Source organism: Antedon bifida, chromosome 4 (assembly GCF_963402885.1).
Source record: "Antedon bifida chromosome 4, ecAntBifi1.1, whole genome shotgun sequence".
Taxonomy (NCBI): domain Eukaryota; kingdom Metazoa; phylum Echinodermata; class Crinoidea; order Comatulida; family Antedonidae; genus Antedon; species Antedon bifida.
Window position 1 is genome coordinate 31,440,365 of NC_136229.1, and position 19,720 is coordinate 31,460,084.

Genomic DNA, 19,720 nt, shown 5'->3' on the forward strand with positions numbered 1-19,720 from the left:
GCCTTTATTTACTTCAGAAATAGAAATAGTACTACGGTAACTGGTCCAGTCAGTAAATAAAACATTTTCCGGCTGGGAACCTATCAGCTCCCCTCTTTTAGTTTGCAAAAGTAATCTCGAAAAGAACTTCATTTGGGCACATGGGCTTCTTTTCGAGGTTTTATGGTAGTCTATTTAATGATTTCTGATTTTAAAAAAGGTCCACTTGTGTTAGGCCTGACATTTACAACCCTCAAAATATCTCTCTTTTAAAATAAAAGAAAAACAATATTCATTATTTTATTTATTTATTTATTTTTTATTTAAAAAAAAAAAAAAAAAAAAAAAATATACGTAGAGGTTCGAACCCAATCTACTAGAGCTGAGAGCACCTAAACCTGAGCATTACCCGTTAGGCCACAAAGTAGTACATGACTGAACAGCTGATAATAGTCTATTTATACGTGTATTACGTAATTCATCAGTACGTCATAACTATCATATTAATCTTGTTAAAACCAAAATGATCAGTTAGCTCAGTCGCCTGAGCGTCGTGTTGACAACACGTATGTCGTGGGTTCGATTCCCACGCTGGTCGGTGGAATAGAGTTAAAGGCATGCGGCCACTGTGTTTGGGGTTCACAGAATTATACGTCCCCCTTTCCACCACACATCATGAGGCGACAACATCAATGCATCTGGTGATGTGCTGGAAACGACCCCAAAAGGCTGTGGCAGGGCCTTAGTGCTGAGGCAGGGAGAGCACATTTAACATCTTTTTTTGTATTTAATTTTTTTTTTCAACCCGTATTCGATCTCGTAAAATTTAGGTTTGCCGCCCTCAATTTTAAAAGAAATTGAATTTATATTTTCATCGCAGGTGTACGAAACGGTTTGGTATGCCGTGCGTTGTTATGCAATGGTTGTGCAGGTGTAGTGGGAAAGATGGTATTGTTAGTCATTCGCGGTCAACACGCCACACTGTTAAATTTTGATTTTGTTAATGTTGCTACATTGGTAGCGAAAATGTCCGATTTATGCAAGATATTGTATTGTAAAATGTTATGAATAAACTTTTATGGTAGTTGGTGTGTATGGCCGCACCGTCCCCAGAATAAACATGTTTTAAACAGATAGTTTGTCTCTGATGGTTTTTGTATGGGGTTAATGGAGAGTGAAATAAGATAAAATATAGAACATTTGCAAAGATGCCGATTTCATGTATAGTAATAAGTATAAGTGCAATTCTGGGCTCTATTTTCATTATTATTAGCTCTGCCCCAACCATGGTGGGCTAGTACCGGAGACTTAATATTTAATTTCATATTTCCATGAATAGGTGCACTCTCCGGGGACACTAAATAAGTATTTATCTTAGACAAACGCAAGTTATTAAAATAACTGATATGGCTTGAAACTAATTTTTATAGAGTACCGATATTTAACATATATACCTGGAAGTTTGAAATATTTTGAATGAAGTATTTTCAGAAGTATTTTTCAAAATTCAAACATGATGTGGGTCCCGTAATTTCACCTATGTTACACTGTATATAGATATACAGTACACTGTAGAGTAGGCCTATAGAGCATATATTCTATGACACATATTAGGCACCTTTCAGCACCATAAGCATCATATCAGGTCACAGGATGATTTGATTTGATTTGAATTTATTTGGAAAATCATCATAAAAAAAACATACAAAGTGATAACATAAATTACGGACATTACAAATAATACATTGCATAAATCAATATTTTGCAGTAATATTTAACATACGTGCATGTTTTTTAAAAATTAAATATCAGTAAAATTATAAAAATGATCACCTAAAATTCGTCAAAGTGACGAATTAAATTCTAGTTCTCGATGTTTTTGTATGTGACTATTTCGCTGTGCTCCACCACTGGTGCCAAATTGGATCCACTGGAGCACAGTGTATTAACACACGAAAATATATTGAAACTTAATTGGGTCCACTTATTAACATACGAAAAGATATTAACATTCAGTGACTTATTTCTAGTTTACATCACTGTGCTCCACTGGTACCAAATTGTGTCCACTTGAGCACAGTGTATTAACATACGAAAAGATATTGAAATTTAGTGACTTCAAATTAGGTCCACTTGAGCACAGTGTATTAACATACGAAAAGATATTGAAACTTAAATTACTTAATTTCTATTTTATATCACTGTGCTCCACTGGCGCCAAATTGGGTCCACTTGAGCACAGTGTATTAACATACGAAAAGATATTGAAACTTAAATGACTTTATTTCTATTTTATATCACTGTGCTCCACTGGCGCCAAATTTGGTCCACTTGAGCACAGTGTATTAACATACGAAAAGATATTAAAATTTAGTGACTTTATTTCTATTTTATATCACTGTGCTACCCTGGTGCTAAATTGGGTCCACTTGAGCAGTTCCCGTAGTACAATTTCTATTATTGAAGTTAATAAAGGCATAAATGGCGCTCCGTAGAGAAGTAGAGGATGCTCCAGTCGCCAGAATGACGCTCTGAATATACCTCAATATAGTACACACACAAAAAGTACACAACCAAAACATTCAGAGATGCGCAGCCATGTGATAATATATGGACAGAGTTCGGGAAATATACTCTACTTTATAGGATACATTGGTGGGAAAAAATTAATGATCTCCTAATCATTTAACATTTGTCTTTTGTTATAATTTCGAAATAATTACTAATTCGAAAAAACGAATTAATAATTCGAAATTTCGAATTAATAATTCGAAATAACGATCGATTAATATTTCGTTAAGTTACAGACTTTGTTTTGAAAACGAATTAATCAATTTCAAGTAGCCTACTGTGTATATTAACGAGCGGCTTAGGAATTTCTCTTTGTAAAAACTCCAAACGCAAACACGTAATTTAAAAGCAAAAAGCTCCAAATATAGCCTAAAGCAAAATAAACTGTACAATTTGTTCATTATAGGCCTATACTGGCAAAATAAACAAATTGAATTAATCAAATTTACGATAAAGTAGAATACATCGAACAAAGATTTCAGAAGGTATCTTTCTTTTATATTTTATCAGTCCTCGGAAATGGATTGGGAGATTAATATTTGTAGTTGTCAAATTGAACAGTTGACTTCTATTTTTACATTCACTTTAAGGCCAAAAAAAATATAATTATTGTGTTGGCCACGCCACGCCCGACCGACCATAAACTGACGACGAAAATGAAGGTCTGCTTTTTTTTGTGAGCCTATGCCTCAAAAAGCTTTTACGTTTATTTAATAAACCTTTTTAAAACTTTTGTTTAAACAATATTTATAGCTAGCGTGAGCCTAGAGTGCTATGAAAAGTGTTTTTAAAGTCTTTTTGTATCATTTGTGTAAATTGTTTATATTTTTGCCGGCAACACATTTTTGGTCTAAAAAAAAACTTTTCCTACCGACCTACCCATTTTTGGGATTTACCCAAAACGTGGCCAACAAAATAAAACATTTTTTGGCCTAATACTAATAGAAAGAATGTGTATTATATTTAGAATCTTTATTCCTTAAAAATAAATTTGATTAATTTAATTTTACGTTTGAATTAAATAAAATTAGTCGTAAATATTTTATTACGATATATATCAATTCTGTAACATGGTTCTTCAACGACTGTATCGTTAACGAAAATAGGATTAATGAACTAACCGTCCAAAATATTATTCCTATGTAGAGGACATTTTTATGTGCAGAAATGGGCAACGTGATTGACAATCAACAAAGAACATCATCTGAAAATATTATTACTGAGGGTGATGATCCCAGCGAGCACTTCGAATTCACCAAAACACGTCACTCCCGCAAAAGAAAAAAATGATTGCGATTTCAGCGAATTCCTTCGAAATGGCCAAAATAAGGAGATGGTATTTAACTTGATCCGACAGTCATTTGAGGAAAGCAGATCTAGTTTAAATAAAAGACAACATATTTTTTTCAAACAAGATAGAATGAAGTTTCGTTTGTGCGACAGCACAATTTATTTAATACGATCAAGATAAATACAAAATAATAATTTGAATTGAAAATAAAACCGTAAATAAGGTCAAAACTAAAAGAAAAACAATTCTTCTTGACCTTATATTTAAAAATACAGATAAACGATAACTATATGTCGTATAAGAATCAAATACTTACAAATATGGATAGTGAATATTATATGTAACAGAATAAAACAATCTCATTAAAACAATACATTACGGTACTACTTTTAAGAGGAATTGCTGTAAAACGAAATAGAGTGGAGTTTAAGTAATTTGTGAAATTGTTTTATTTAAGTATCATTTAAGTTATTCCATATCAATGCACAATGATAAATGCAAGTGAAGGTTCAATCATTCCCGATCGAATCTCTAATCACGAGGAGGTCGAAGACACAAAGGCGATTGCATTGGTATAATCAGTACATTAATTTGCAAAATAGAGAGTCGGTCATGGTGATCGTTCTTGGTCAGGGGATAATTTATAATATTCTAACATTTTTTGTGTCTCAAGACTTTGGGAATACCCGTGTATATGTGGACAATGGTACAGAAAGAAAATGTCGAATAACTAATCAATCAATCAACGAAACATCATGTAGACACTTTTTGTAATGCTTTTGTTTTGAGTTCGTGTTGTGTCCGTTGGATATTGTGCTCCGCCAACAGAGCAAACAGAATTTCTCTGTTTTTTCTTAAAACAAATGACAATAAATGATACTTGACTTGACTTGAAAGGCATTTTTACCTGCGTCTATAGTCTACGACTATGTATCAATCAGCGTTTTTTATTGGAAAGAAAAAAGATAGCATTCTGGAAACTATAGAGAAAAGGAGAGAATAATATGTGGACACATTTTGAAGTTTGGGTAAAAGTCTTTCAATAAGTCAATAGCTTGCATATGGACTAGAGAAATTTGTTTGCGGTTTGTTGGATATCCTTCATTCGACAACGATGTTCGCAAGCGTATCAATTTTATCCTATTATATTAAGTCTAGTGCAATTTAATTCAGTGCAAACTGCAGTGTGCGCAGCTTTCACGCTTCAGCAATTTCACTGCAGACTTCACGCGTACGCGAGTTGCAGTTATTGTGTGGATTGGATTTATTAGACGATTAACAGGAAGAGAAGGATACAAATATAGTCCAAGAGCATTAGTTCATAAGTATAGGCAGACCCGGAAATTTCTGGTAACAAGCTAATTTTTTCAGGAAAGGTCGAGAACTATGATTGGAACATCATACTAAAAGTCCTGAAAAATCCTCCTTGTGCTCTCCGAGAAATCCAAGATGGCGTCCAAAATGGCTGCCATTTTAAATTGGTCTATAACTTTGTAACCGCTTGTCGTAGAGTATCGATTTTGGTGTCAAATAGTTCACAATATATACATTCCTATTTGCTCTAACAGAAAATTTTGTCAAAAAATGGCCGCTACTACAGTTTCTGGCAGTTTGTATATAAGGAAAATCCAAATTTAATGGAGGAAATCAGTGGCATCAACACATGGGCTGTGAATACTGTACGTTACAATGCAGGGATAGTTGATTGGACTGTGGAAGAGCTGGTGGTCAACATTGACAGAAAAACTAGGCAAGTTTTGGCAATGAATGGAAGTGTGTAGCAGAAGTAACGTTATGAGACTATACTTACCGAGGAAGGGAGAAGGACTGTGTAAGAAAGGACTACATACATGGCTACCTACCTCAAAAAGATTACAGAATGGATGCTTCAATCTGCCTTGAAGAAGAAGGTATTAGATGAAAACAAAATCTCAAGGATTATCAGAAGAGAGGTGGCAAAATGAGAAAATAAAGGGCTGGAAAGAAAAGAGAAAATAACATCACCTGCTGTTCAATGTCATATTACTTGGTTTTCTAAACAACACAAGCTGGCATCTGACATTTTACAGAGATTGCCAGAAGGATGCAGAAGCAGGCAACGCTGACACTGAATGGTGATGTTTAATTACTACCTATTGCAGCAGTACCAGCTTTACAGGAAAAGTACCATCTGCTCACAATGGTGAGTTAATAATTTTCAAAGTTCAATTTTCTTTTTTGTCCAGGTCTCAACCAATGCTTTAAAATTTTACAAAAAAAATGTAGAGCGTTTTTTCGTTTAAGCAAAAAGGTGAAAGATAGCAAATACAAGTTTAGTTGTAACTTAAAGTAATACATCTTATATTTCTTTTTTTTTTCTAAATTTGCAAGACTGGTAGAGATGCAAACAAGGTACAAAATCCACCAAAGAAAGGACATTTACCCTTATCAAAAGCCCAAGAGGTGAAGTTGAAAAGTAGTCGCCACCAGTAATTACCATTTCAAGACTTTGTTCTTGTATAATCATATTGATACTGTTGGAGAATCATGATATATACAGAAGTGCAGAAGGGGAACAAATTGCTATCCAAATTTTCTAGACAGAATTTTCTGAGGTTTAACATACAATTTGATGTTTTATCATTTTGTTACAAAATCTAATCAATCAACACAAAGAAAATTAGCAAATTTCATCAGTTGACATGGGTCAAAGGTCAACATTTAAATATACGTCACAGGTAATAAATAAATGCAAAGTAATCCAACTATGAGTTTTATTTTTTATCAATAAAGTTATAATTCCTGATAATTTTGTATTTTAATTTTTTAGGTTATTGTAATGTTGAATCTCTCTTCAATATACACTTTATTAACATCGTACATGTTGTTCACACACACATCTCCAGAGAGGGCGTCAACAACATTACAGGTTACAGATTAGTTTCCATAATTTTCTTATTTTCACAGGCGCACTAAGCACTTTGGTGGATGTGTGTGTACAGTATCTGTTATACGGGCTGTTATCACTTTTTAAATCCTCATCGCAATCAGAGAATAGTAGTTCAACTAGACTACATCTACAGTTAATATCAACCCAGTTAATAGAACCCATACATGACTATCCAAACACTAGTCTGTGGGCCTAGTCATTAATAAAATGATTCCAAAAGAGACTTTCGTTGTGGAAGGCACAGCTTTCAGACACTATTATTTCTAAGATTTTGGTCACAGTATACTCCTGTTTTGATTATCTCTTAGTGACCTCCATGTTTTGACCACCTTTTGAAAAAAGTAAGAAATCATTTCCAGTGAATACAATCATTCCAAGCATTGCTTTTTCCTAGTTAATTGACATTGAATTAGTTACCAGTCTCTGATAATGATCCTCCATGACTTACGATCCTGTGCCAACCTAAGTGTTTCCTCAGTTCTAAGACCAGTCTTTGCTGCTCTGTCCATCTTGTATTATGCATTCCTGCGATCGTTTATACTGTAGTTTTCATTTATATATCTTGCTCAATTTTCCGATGTCTATAGCTATGTATTTCCAAAATATTTTAATTTTGGTTTTTCATTGAATTTTGTTCATTCAGTTTTGTCCGATCTGTTATTCTCTGATTCTGATGACAATCTTTATGAAATGCATTTTAACAATTTTGTTATCCATTTCATTAAAGGTCAGCGTAACATTGGGGTAACATTCTAACAGTCATATCGTTATTTTGATTAATTATTTTACAGTGTTAAATATAATACATTATTAATCATATAATGGGCATAAGAAAAATAAAATAATTACATTTATCACAATCAATCTCATAGTTTTGATAAATTTGCATTTAGTATATTAGTTATTTATTATATTATACCTGTTGCGTATAATTAAATGTTGACCTTTGACCTATGTCAACTGATGAAATGATTAGAATGATGTCTTATTATAATAAAACAGCATATTTTATGTTAAATGTTAGTTTTTATTTTGTTTTACAGGCCAACTCTATGATTGGTCAACATTTGACCATTATGCTTTTCATAATGAATAGATACAATAACCATAAAATTGGAAAAAGACCACATTTTAGTGAATAAATTGGTTATAAAATTATAATACAGTAATACTAAAGTAATAATACTCTCATTTGCAGGGCTAGTGTTGCCCGAAAGATCTGCAAAATATTCTGGCTGTGTATGTGTGATGTTATCATTCAGATGAAGGTCAAAAATACAAATTTGTTATACAGGATTATCCCTGTCTTTATGACAAGGTACAGAATATTATAAAAATCGTCAAACCAGAGAAAATGCATTTTCAGTGGATGCATGTATTTAAAAATGTAGTGTATTGGAGATAAATTTGTAAATACCTTTCTCTCTCCCAGATCAAACCGGAACTGTTGACTCGAATATGACGAGTGACGCTTGAAGGCCTACACCACCAGGAGGAAAGATTAGGCCTAGGCCTAAAGAAATGTTTATACTTATAGAGGAAGTCAGAAAACTGTGGCATATAAACTCTGACAGGTACAAAACCTGTGCAATGAAAGTAAAGGCCTGTTTTCGTTTCCTAAGAAGTTGCAAGTAAGAAATATGAAAATTTTATCAGCAATATAGAGATAGCCAAGATTGGATATGAATTATTTAGATGGCAACTTCAGATATGGATATTGACGAAGTAAGTATTAATAGAAAAAGAAAATAATGGCCCAGCATTTATAGATGAAAACAAGTATGTCAACATTAAGTAATACTTTATTTCATATAAAATGATTGATTGCATTTTTACTTCAAACTAAAGATAATATCTAACATTATTACTATATTTTTTTAGAAAAAAGAAAAATGTCCTACTTTCATGTGGACCAGGACCGTGGTGCAAAAAGAAATGCACAGAACAAATTAGCAATGACCAGAAAGAATGGGAATACTGGATGATGTTTTTTGAACAACAACGAGTGAAAAGATCAAAACGAAAAGATCAAAATGCAATCAATACTCGCAAACACACATATAAGTATTCAATGCTCCCCAACGAAAATGAAATGATCCAGGTATGCCGAACATTCTGACTGACCACATTAGACTTCAAAGCATCAAGCATTAATGTAATAATATCATGGCTGTTGAAAGTAATAGATGGGACAAGAATTGGAATTTATGTACCAAAGGACAGACAGGCTCATCATGGGAACCATGCACAAAAGAGCTCCAATGAAAAGAAAGAGAAAATGTCATATCATCCAAGCATTGCACATTATATAATAAGGGAACATGCCCCATTATTATGATGTATGATGACTTTTCATTAACAAATCCAGGTATTTGTAAATAACAGAGTTACCGTGCGATGGTAAAGGAATGCAATATAAAATTTGCTCGTTTGAGGCTGGTGCAGTTCGACAAGACCTCCACTCCGAAGAAACTGAGACACAAGCATATCAGTTGGTGTCATCTGGAATCAAAGAGACAGTTGAAGTGCAAGCGATGTTGCAAGTAGCTCTACATTAAGTTTTATAATCTTCTGACATTTGTTGTACACATTACAAACTTCTATTCTATCATCCATAATACAAAATAAACTTGATCAAGTGTCAACCTGGACCCCATTCGAAATAAATTGACATGTCAATTTTATGGGTTGCATCACTCACTTATTAAAAAATATTTAAAAATAAAAAATCTGAATAAATTTCAGGGGAGAAATTGATTTATGCAATAAGATTGTAAAGGAAAATTAGACTTGGGGATGCATATTTTTCTGTAAAGTAAAATGCACACATTTCAGCCCTTAGGTTCATACAACGACCACACTCTGATTCCATTAATTGCAGACAGTGTGAACTTTCATTTACAGAAAAGGATATGAATGATATTAGGGACATTTTACAAATGATCATGACAGAGAGAAAGTAAGCTGATGTAAACTTGCCCGATGTGTAAGGGAAGCATAATCCTTATTGTCGCATTTAAACACAATTGGCATTTCCGAGAGACAAGTACGCACTATGATTCAGAGGAGGAAAAATCATGGTATATTTGGAGAGAAAAATCTCAGAGGATGTTAACAGACCAGCAAAGTAAATATGTCTATAGCTGCTCCCAGAAGAAGAATAATAAAAAAGGAAGGGAAAGGAGAAGCGAAAAGACCAGTAAGTCAAAGATTATTTCAGGCAAGCACATTAAATGGGTTAAAGGTAGAGGACTGGGGACAGCAGTCCACAGAAATGCCCAGAGACTGTAGTTTATGTATGCCTTGAAGGATGGGGAGGTAAAGAATCGACAGATGGCATTTAAATCCTGCAGGAATAACACACAAAATCTCTTATGGCCTGTATTCATGAAACCTGGACTAACTAGTCCTGGACTATGACATAGAAAATTACAGAAACTAGGTCGCCCATGATGTTTCATTCTAAATTATGCAAGCGTTTTGTTCCAATAGAATAGCGTATACTGTGTCCCTTCAGCATATCAGACGTAAAAACGTATATAATTTGCACATTTCGCGCATTATGGACGGCCAAAGAAGGACCATGAATTGGAGCAGAGAGGAAAAAATGAACCTTATTATGTTGATTAAAGAGAAGGCTGATATCATCGAAAGCAAAAAGACTGATTTCAGACAAATGACGCCAAAACATCGGCATGGAAGTACGTTAGATTTGGTGATATTCATTCCCTAAAAAATTGTAAAGAGCAGTGGAAACAGATGAAGCAGAGTGGAAAAAAGACATTTTTTTACTTCAAGTAACAATCTCAAGAAGATGGGGGCGGGGAGGCCCACCTCCACCTCCCTTGACTGAATTTGCAGAAATAATAGAATCTATAATTCCAAGGGAATTGCAATCCACCCGGAACCCTTATGACGACAAGGCAATTGCAGTCTCGGAACTCATGTCAAAGGAGTACCTACTTTCTTTGGCTTCACTGCCTTCAACCAATGATGCTTCAAAAATCGTCAGAAACATCAACCATGTGAGTACATGTAATACTTATCAGGGTAAGCCAGCCAGCATACCTAAGCCTGGAACAAAGGAGGCTGTTAGCTGAGCCGGACAAGCCTAGCACTACTGTATGTGCACAATGGATCCAGGCCTAATGAGCAGGGTAAAGGAGGTTGTTGAGGAAGTTACAACAAGGTAATTTGCCAAGGATGGACAAAAAATAACAAGGGTGAGACCATCAAGAGAACATATCGACTTTTATTCCGTAAGAATGTCGCGAGTTGCGTCTAGTTTATCTAGTCTATGTTATTTGCATTTGTTTTAATATTATATTATATAAATATTTGTTCCCGCTTTGAAATTTGATACAGTGTCCAGAAGAAGATGTCATAATAAAAACTAAGAACTAAGATTGTGTTTCGTGGATCATTTTGAAAAGTGGTTTAAATCCGTAGTATGAGTTACATTATGCAGAGTCAGAACATAGTGTTCAAAACAAAATATTTCACCTAAAACTTATGAGCACCATCAGATTTTTATTGTATGTTGAAGCTTGCAAGAAAACAACTCTTATTTTACATTTTTTTTCCATAAAAAAAAGGTTTGGTCTTCATTGAAAAAGGTAAAAGAGAAGTATGGACAATTGGTATGGATTCTCTTTCCTCTTCTTGTCTTTCTTTTGAATAGAATACTTGCCAAAAACATATCTCTCATGAGGTGGTCGAAGCTTGTAGACAAGACAATGATATTCTTTCTGGAAGTCCAGCGAGGCTTTCAATTTTATACACATGTGAAGAATGTTAAAAGGAAAATATGATTGATTTTGACCAAGAGAAAACAAGGGTATGTTTTTGTCACCTGTACTGAGTATGAGTAGTATGAGTCAATAAGATATAAATATAGGTATATGATAATAATAATAACTGTATCAATTATTGTTATCAACAAGAAATGATAATAGAAATGTTGAAATTTAGCCAAAAATAGAAATTTATGTTTAATAAATAGATAATTGATTTTGACCAAGAGAAAACAAGGATATGTTTTGTCACCTTTACTATTTAGTGTCAATATTGTATCAACGAGTCAATAAGATAGTATAGGTATATGATAATTAAATAATTGTGCCATTAGTCATCACCAAGAAATGATAAGAATAGAAATTGTAAGAAATTTAGCCAAAAATAGAAATTTATGTTTAATAATTACTGTATATTGAAAAATCAAATTTATATTAACTGGTAAATGTGATAAAGTAAGACAATGGAAGATAAGGGTTAAATCACTGAAACTAAATAATCTAATATTTTATAGTAAATATAATTATATACATGCATCTCATAAGTTATTTGTAGACATAAAAGTGTAATAGATTATAATAACCAGTTGTGATATAAGGTAAATTAATAAATATATCCTATGACCTTTAAATGGCACGGTGCCTAATTTCAGATTAGTAATAGTAACCCTCTACTCTAATAGTAACCCCCCTTCTAATAGTAACCCACCCTAAAAAACAATCTAAGAATAATAACCCAGGGTTACAATTAGAAGATTTATGGTAACCTACATTAAAATGTGTCAAAACACAACCATGCTCCTTTATATGGCAAGCTATGGTCTCTCATTAAAATATGATACATAATTTCTAGAATAATGCAAAACAATCGATGGATAAACTCCTCTTACTGAGACTTAATGTATAAATTCCTCTTTACATTTTACATAAACAAAATTATTTTAAAAGGTGACTGTGAAACATAATCTTAACCGTTTTTGCAACGTCATGCAATCAATAAATTCTATTCAAATTTCAAAATTGACTGAATACGATAAATGAATGAATCGTGAACTGATAATTAAGAAATGAACTCTCCAAATTGGAAGCACATGCAGAAAAAGAGCTCAATTGTGCTCTAGCTTCTAAAATGATGTGAGGAGAGCAAAAAATACTATTCTTTAGTTTTTCCAACAAAACCACATGGATAGAATTTCTTAACGATTAAAAAAGGCAATCTGTGCCAACGGTGGACTTGTTGAACAATGTTCAGTTGAGCGTACTAATTACATTACACTGCCTATTTATTTTTTAATCAAGCTCCTAAAAGATTCAAAAGAGCTATTGATTGCTCTCCTCTTTCTTCATTAAATAACAGTGTTCTGCATTCTGCCAGTGTGCGGCCTAGTAGCATACCATACAATCTAAACTTAAAAATGATTGAATAACAAATACCTGAAAATCGTGTTGTTCTTCAGACATTCAATCAATGTTTCAAACTATGAAATTATTTTCAAAAATGTTATGTTATAAATCAGTGATTGTATTTACAGGCAAACAATGATATGCCCTTACATAAATTTTAAATTATATATAAATAAAGCAGTTGAACATTAACTGCTGACAAAACAGTCTAATAAAGGTAGGCTTATGCCGACACAAAACTCAACACAACTCAACTGTGTGTCGACATAAGCGCTCCGTGCAACTGAATGCAACTGACCAACTCAACTCAATGCACAAACTAGTTTGACAAAAAAAGAGTGATGTGCCTAAATACGGTAGCAATGCTTAAATATGGTAGTGATATGACATCATCATGTCCATATATGGGCACATCAATTTTTTTTTGTCACATAAAGTTTGATAGTGTAGACAGAGGTTAAGAGCAGTTGAACTGAAAGGAACTAAACATGACCAAAATGAATCATGTCCCAGTTGAATGTCGACAACGTCTCTTTCATATGACGACAAAACCAATCACACACTGGTTTCAGTTGGTTGTTTGTGTGCAACTAGTTCCTTCCAGTCAGGGTCAAGTTGCTTTCAGTCTCAGGCCGACATAAGCCTACCTTAACATCTATATACACTCATATCGTGGAACAGTAGCCTCCACAAGGACTTGATCCACTGTGGCCTCCTTGTGATATTACCATACCAGAAGAGTCATTGCTTTCCCATAGTCCAGGTGTTTGAATAATCTAAAATCAAAATAAAACATATAAGTACCAATACTACAATTATTCAATTAAATATTTGAAGAACGTTTTTTGAGTTTTTGAGCAGGAAGAGTAGGGCCTAGCATTGCTGACTATAAACACATTACAAAAAGGATTCGTCAAGCAACTACAGTATATATCAAATACAAAATTTACGTAAGACACGTCAAAAGCTTTTTTATTCCAATTTTAACTATTTTTAGTGATCAATCCTCCACGGCGCCACACATAGTAACATGCTGTTTATTCGTGGAAATGAAAATGGAGTTCGCTATCATTATCTCTGCCATTAGAAAAAGAAACATATTCTACAGATTGACTTTTGAATTTGGTTACCTTTTCTACTAATTCTTCAAAAGCACATTGGACTCCATCTTTTGTTTTAGCGCTGGCCTCAATAAAAAGCATTGAATGTTTCTTAGCAAACTTTAAACCTTCTTCTCTTGAAACTGCTCGATCATCCTTAAAAACATTTAAAATAATTGTATTACTTTTATGAATATTACTGGCTGTCAAAATAACAGGCTGTACTTTCAACATTTACAAGGGTTCATTAAGGTTACACACCACCAACTACAGTTAGTGTCATACCAAGGAAATCTAACAAAAGGACACAGAGCTCGCCTTGCCAAAATAGGAACTTGTAAAAGTCCTATGATCTTATGTCTGGCTGCATCAAATACCTACAGTACTATGTACATTCTCTGAGGTGCGGAGTAAAGGGCATGCAACTGATCGTGTCGCAGCCACAGATAAACCCTTTGATCTCCACATCTCAGCATCCTGTTGTTGGATTGCCTTGGTCATATACATACATACATAGAAAGTGTAAGTGTATGTCCTAAAAGTTATGAGTTTATGTTTAAAATATAAGCATATTAATTAATTTCAAACTTGAGTTGAGTTGAAAACTGTGTCATATAGTATATATGTCAAATAGTTTAAACGTTCAAATTAATAATTAATTAACTATTTACCTTGTCAATCTTGTTTCCCACTAACATTTTAACAATATCAACTTTAGTAGAGAACGTTTCAAGTTCACTCAACCATTGATTCAAACGTTGAAATGTTGCTTTGTTGCTTACATCATAGACTATATAAAAAAATGGTATGTACAGTATACATGAAAGTAATGTTAGCATTGATACTGGCTAACAGTGTCTCTCTTGAGCCCTGTTGACACAAATTTAGTCCCACATTGCTCCACATTCCATTCATGTGGAGAGCAGTATGTATATTTTTAACATGTGTGTGGCAATGTACACCACAAAATGGCACAGATTATTAGTAAGAGTAGTGTGGATCAAAATGCATGTCTCATTAGAGCAAATATCTGAACCAATTAGCACATTTATTACAGTTTGATTTTAACTATATATTTACCCAATATACAGCCTTGTGCACCTCTATAATAACTTGGAGTTAACGTACGAAACCTTTCTTGACCAGCTGTGTCCTACAAATGTTAAATAATTTAAAATTTTAATCAAAGTTTTTTATTTTATTTATATCGTTTTGTCACTTATTAGCTCCTAGACTCAGAGCTACTTTGAGCTTGAATTTAACCCCAGCCATCAGCGCAAGCCCACTGGTTTAAAGGTATGAATGCCAGGCAATGACCTGGAAGTTGTGAGTTTAAGACCCCCTAAAAAATGTACTTGTAATTGTTTTTGCATTTAAAGTGGTCTCAATGTGCTGAGCATTCAGTAGTAAAATCTGTACTGTACATCAGAATAGGGCAACCATCCAATATACTCCCCGACATAAAGCTACTTAACAATAGTGTGATCATAGGAAAAAGGATGCTCAAAACATTACACTTGACCATTTGATTACCCAACCATAATTGAGATTGTTCTAAAAATGTTACGAAATAAATTAAACAAAAATTAGTTACCCATATTGCTAGCTTTGCTGTGTTACCAGTTCCCTCGATTGCTAATGTTTTTACTTTAAAATCAACACCTAAAAAAAATAAATTAAGGAATTACAATTTCTATTTTCCAAAAAGCTTTTCGAATATGAGATTTCAATCATATATGACACCACCGTTACGGCATATTTCCTAACCACACTATTAAATTATGACCAGTAGGTACTACAATAAGAAAATATTTAAATTTACAATTTCATTTTTTAATATGTGATGATCATAGACATGCCTATTTCTTCTACAAACATTTTGAAGTCAATTATTAATTGAAATAATTTAGGCCTAATGGAAAAAAAACTAAACGAAAAATACAAAATACGTGTTTTTACAGCAGTAATAGCAACAACACTTACCTATAGTAGCTGGTTGATCAGGATCAAAAGTGTCGTCTGTAAAACGCAACAGTAAACTGAAATATAATATCAAAATGAATTCAATTCAATTCAATTCTGTTTATCATTGCATTTAAATACAGTACATAGAAAATTGTGTTGCGCTTATAGCACAATACAATTACAAAAAAACAGAAGCAATGAAGCATACACCCACAAATCAATTTTATACTCTAAAAATACCAAATGACATGTGCCTAGAGTAAATGAAACAGTTTAAGTATACTATTAGGTTGTGGCAACATATATTTCATATAAATATAGCCTAGGTCTTTTTTTTTTTATGTTAAAACAATATATTGTCATTGATATTGTTCGTTATTTTATTATATAACTTTAGTCTAGGCCTAGGCTAGGTCTACAGATTATTATACCATCATCATTAATAATTATGCTTTAGCCTTTTAATTTTATAACAGTTTGTATTTATTCCATTCAGTTATTATATCATCATTATTACTACTGCCTGTGGTAGGGTGATAGGCTCCCTGGGACATAACTAGCTAGGCCTAGCTACTACGGGACTACTACTACTACTAGCTACTGTATTGTAGGCCTTAGTAATTAAGTACAGTAGGCTCTGGCTGGTGAACACACGATCGGGGCCAAGGACCATCGCCGCCACGGACGATCGGGCCCGACCGTCTGTCAATCCTCTGGCTACCTATTACCTAGGCTAGGCCTAGGCCTAGAGTATATTTATTAATTATTAATAGCTTAATGATCAAAATGTTTTACCTTGATTTTCCAACGCCACTTTCACCAATTATTAATATTTTCAAAGTAGTTAATATATCTTCGTCACTCATAGTAAGGATGTTTTATTCAAACAATACAGCAAAACAACAACGCCACAAAATTAACGACGTTGGTAAAATCAGAAAAATGTATACGAAGATTCAAAGATATGGAACGCCTTTGCTGCCTTTTGTTACTCTTTTCTGTTAACCTTTTTAGTCGCGTGCAACGCGACTCTATACAGCGGTTTGTTTGTCGGTTGGTCGGTAAACACAAACTTGAGCACGTGACTGCAGCCATGTATATGGCCTTGTTATAATATATTATCGATCTACTATGAATAGTATATATTAATAATAATTAATAAATCCAAAGGCAAAATACTGAAAAAATTACAATGCTGTGGATATCCAGGGCCGTAGCCAGGATCTATCAAGGGGGGGTTCGGACACTATGTATTTGCGTCACCCTCCACACCCCCCCCCCCTGGGGTGGGGCCTGAGGCGAAGCGAATTTTGTTAAATGACACTCTTAGATGGCCGGAAAAGACACTCTCATGCAGCATGCTACCAATTAGCAAAACGATCGTACTTGGACTCGTTGACTATTTAAAGGACGATAACATTTGTTGCCGTATGTTAGATGCGCGTGCTCTGTACGCAACCGCCGATTGTTTGATCATTTACTCTGTATTTTGTTTTGCGTTCAAGTTCAATGCGAACGTACGTCTAGGAGAAGCCCCGAAAAAAGCACACTGGGTGAAGGCAAATGCAATTCTTATTATAGCTCTATCTATAATATTTATTTACAGCAATTTGTTGAGGAAATTAGATATGCCAATTATGTAAATAGGTGATATTGATACGTATCGGCTGGTGGTCTAGAAAAAATAATCGGATGCCATAATGTGAACTACAGTACATGATACCATAGATATTATAGTGTAAAATATTAATATTCACTATAATCCTTCATAGCCACACATAAATACTGATGTATGTCGGAAGGCTATATACTTTATGCATGTTGCCTGACTGCCAGTGATCTAAACAATTGGTACGCGCGGTGTCCTTTGTACGAATCGTTCGTGCCCCAGCTCGCTGTGAGACGCGTCAAAATCATGTTACATGCAGGGACCAAACATCAATTTTTCAGGTTAAAATCGGCAATTCATTTGCAACTCTTAGAAATTTACAGACACGTATCGCTCGAAGTACGCTCATACAGGGAAGAAGGTACTGTATGAGTTATTCCGAACGAGTTTACGAATTTTTCAATTTACGAACAACTTACGTACGTATTTGGAAGATTTTCGAAGATGAGGGTGAGGTGTTAGGCATGTTGGGGATGGGGGTTCGCAGTCGGTTAAGGGGGGTTCGCTGTAAAGGGGGGGTTCGCCCGAACCATAAACCCCCCCCCCCCCCTGGCTACGGGCCTGATATCAGTGGCTGCCTCAATGGAGATACAAAATAAAGCGACTAAGCTAAATCAAATGTTTAAGAGTTGAATAATTGACTGCTCTATTTAACGAGCTGTTTCAAAATAGGTCCCAACTTTCTTCCTCTTTTCTAAAACAAGGAAAATAAACGACATTGCACAGGACCTAATATTAGGTAAGTTTCATGGTGTTTGTTCGAAAGGCGTCTGGCTTCTAAGGAGTCAATGAAGCTCTATCGCTCGCAAGCCAGAAGTACTATGATTCTCATTCCTAATTCCATTATATAGGAATGTAAGATGTGTAAAGAAAAATAAATATTATGATCAAAAGTAACAAGGCATTTGCGATTTTCTAGACCACTCACTTAAAAAAAAGCATCCTTGAAGATAGGTCTATCCTCATTGAAAAGGGGCTTATGACTTTTGTTCAGGCGTTTTGTTTGTTTACTTTACGCATTTAGCAAATTTTTATCCGACGGTTTTTATTAACAGTGGCCACTCATAAACAATGCAGATATATCCCTTAGATTCTATAGTGAACTAATTTTAATAAAATATCTCTGTCCAAGAAAAATAACAACAAACCACCAATGGTGGTTTGTTTCATACGACAGACATGTAGAGCAGGATAAAAAACACTGCAAAATTATTTTTCTTGCTGAAATTAATTTTTATTGTCAGGCAACTTTAAACTTTTTATTTTTTTATCTTTAAACAATCATTTTTATCTGTACATGTTTATATATAGATAAAAGTATCTCTTCGGAGATCCCGCCTCGTGAATAAAAATACTGTAAGATGAGGGCGTATCAATTTGATCTCTGTTGCGCGTGTATACAACTGAGGACTAGTGCTGTTCCGCCGTACCACGCCGAGAATGTTAAAGAGTCGCTATCCAATCGAGTTCGAACAATACCATGAACGCCCCAGTGGTCTAATGGTTAGGACATCTGCATATCAAGCAGGCGGTCCGAGTCTCGGTTGGGGCGACTTTTTCTCATTCTCACAGATTTCCTCATCTTTATCGTTTCAAATTAATTAATTAAATTTCAGTATATCACCGGGCGGTTTAGAATTAATGTTCTTTGCCTACTGTGTTTATATATATAAAAGTATCTCTTCGGAGATCCCGCCTCGTGAATAAAAATACTGTAAGATGAGGGCGTATCAATTTGATCTCTGTTGCGCGTGTGTATACAACTGAGGACTAGTGCTGTTCCGCCGTACCACGCCGAGAATGTTAAAGAGTCGCTATCCAATCCGAGTTCGAACAATACCATGAACGCCCCAGTGGTCTAATGGTTAGGACATCTGCATATCAAGCAGGCGGTCCGAGTTCGAGTCTCGGTTGGGGCGACTTTTTCTCATTCTCACAGATTTCCTCATCTTTATCGTTTCAAATTAATTAATTAAATTTCAGTATATCACCGGGCGGTTTAGAATTAATGTTCTTTGC

The 19,720-nt window shown here is 34.3% G+C and overlaps 1 protein-coding gene across 1 annotated transcript; it reads right to left on the minus strand.

Moving 5' to 3' along the window:
• Positions 1–12,736: 12,736 nt before the first annotated feature.
• LOC144840007 (ras-related protein Rab-18-B-like) lies at positions 12,737–16,985 on the minus strand. The gene is made up of 7 exons (XM_078695621.1): positions 16,828–16,985; positions 16,051–16,106; positions 15,662–15,729; positions 15,148–15,220; positions 14,739–14,857; positions 14,098–14,223; positions 12,737–13,743 (listed from the first exon to the last, which is right to left on the minus strand). Exons 1-7 carry the CDS (start codon positions 16,896–16,898, stop codon positions 13,633–13,635), a joined length of 624 nt encoding a protein of 207 aa, XP_078551747.1. The 5' UTR covers positions 16,899–16,985; the 3' UTR covers positions 12,737–13,632.
• Between the last annotated feature and the right edge of the window lie 2,735 nt (positions 16,986–19,720).

What these genes read in the sequence shown, in the direction of transcription:
- LOC144840007 (XM_078695621.1), bottom strand. Translation starts at nt 16,898, where the DNA reads ATGAGTGACGAAGATATATTAACTACTTTGAAAATATTAATAATTGGT. An exon ending in TGGGAAACAAGATTGACAAG is followed by an intron (nt 14,224 to 14,738) that starts GTAAATAGTTAA and finishes AATGTTTTTAAG; the next exon opens with GATGATCGAGCAGTTTCAAG. An exon ending in TTGAAGAATTAGTAGAAAAG is followed by an intron (nt 13,744 to 14,097) that starts GTAACCAAATTC and finishes TTTTGATTTTAG; the next exon opens with ATTATTCAAACACCTGGACT.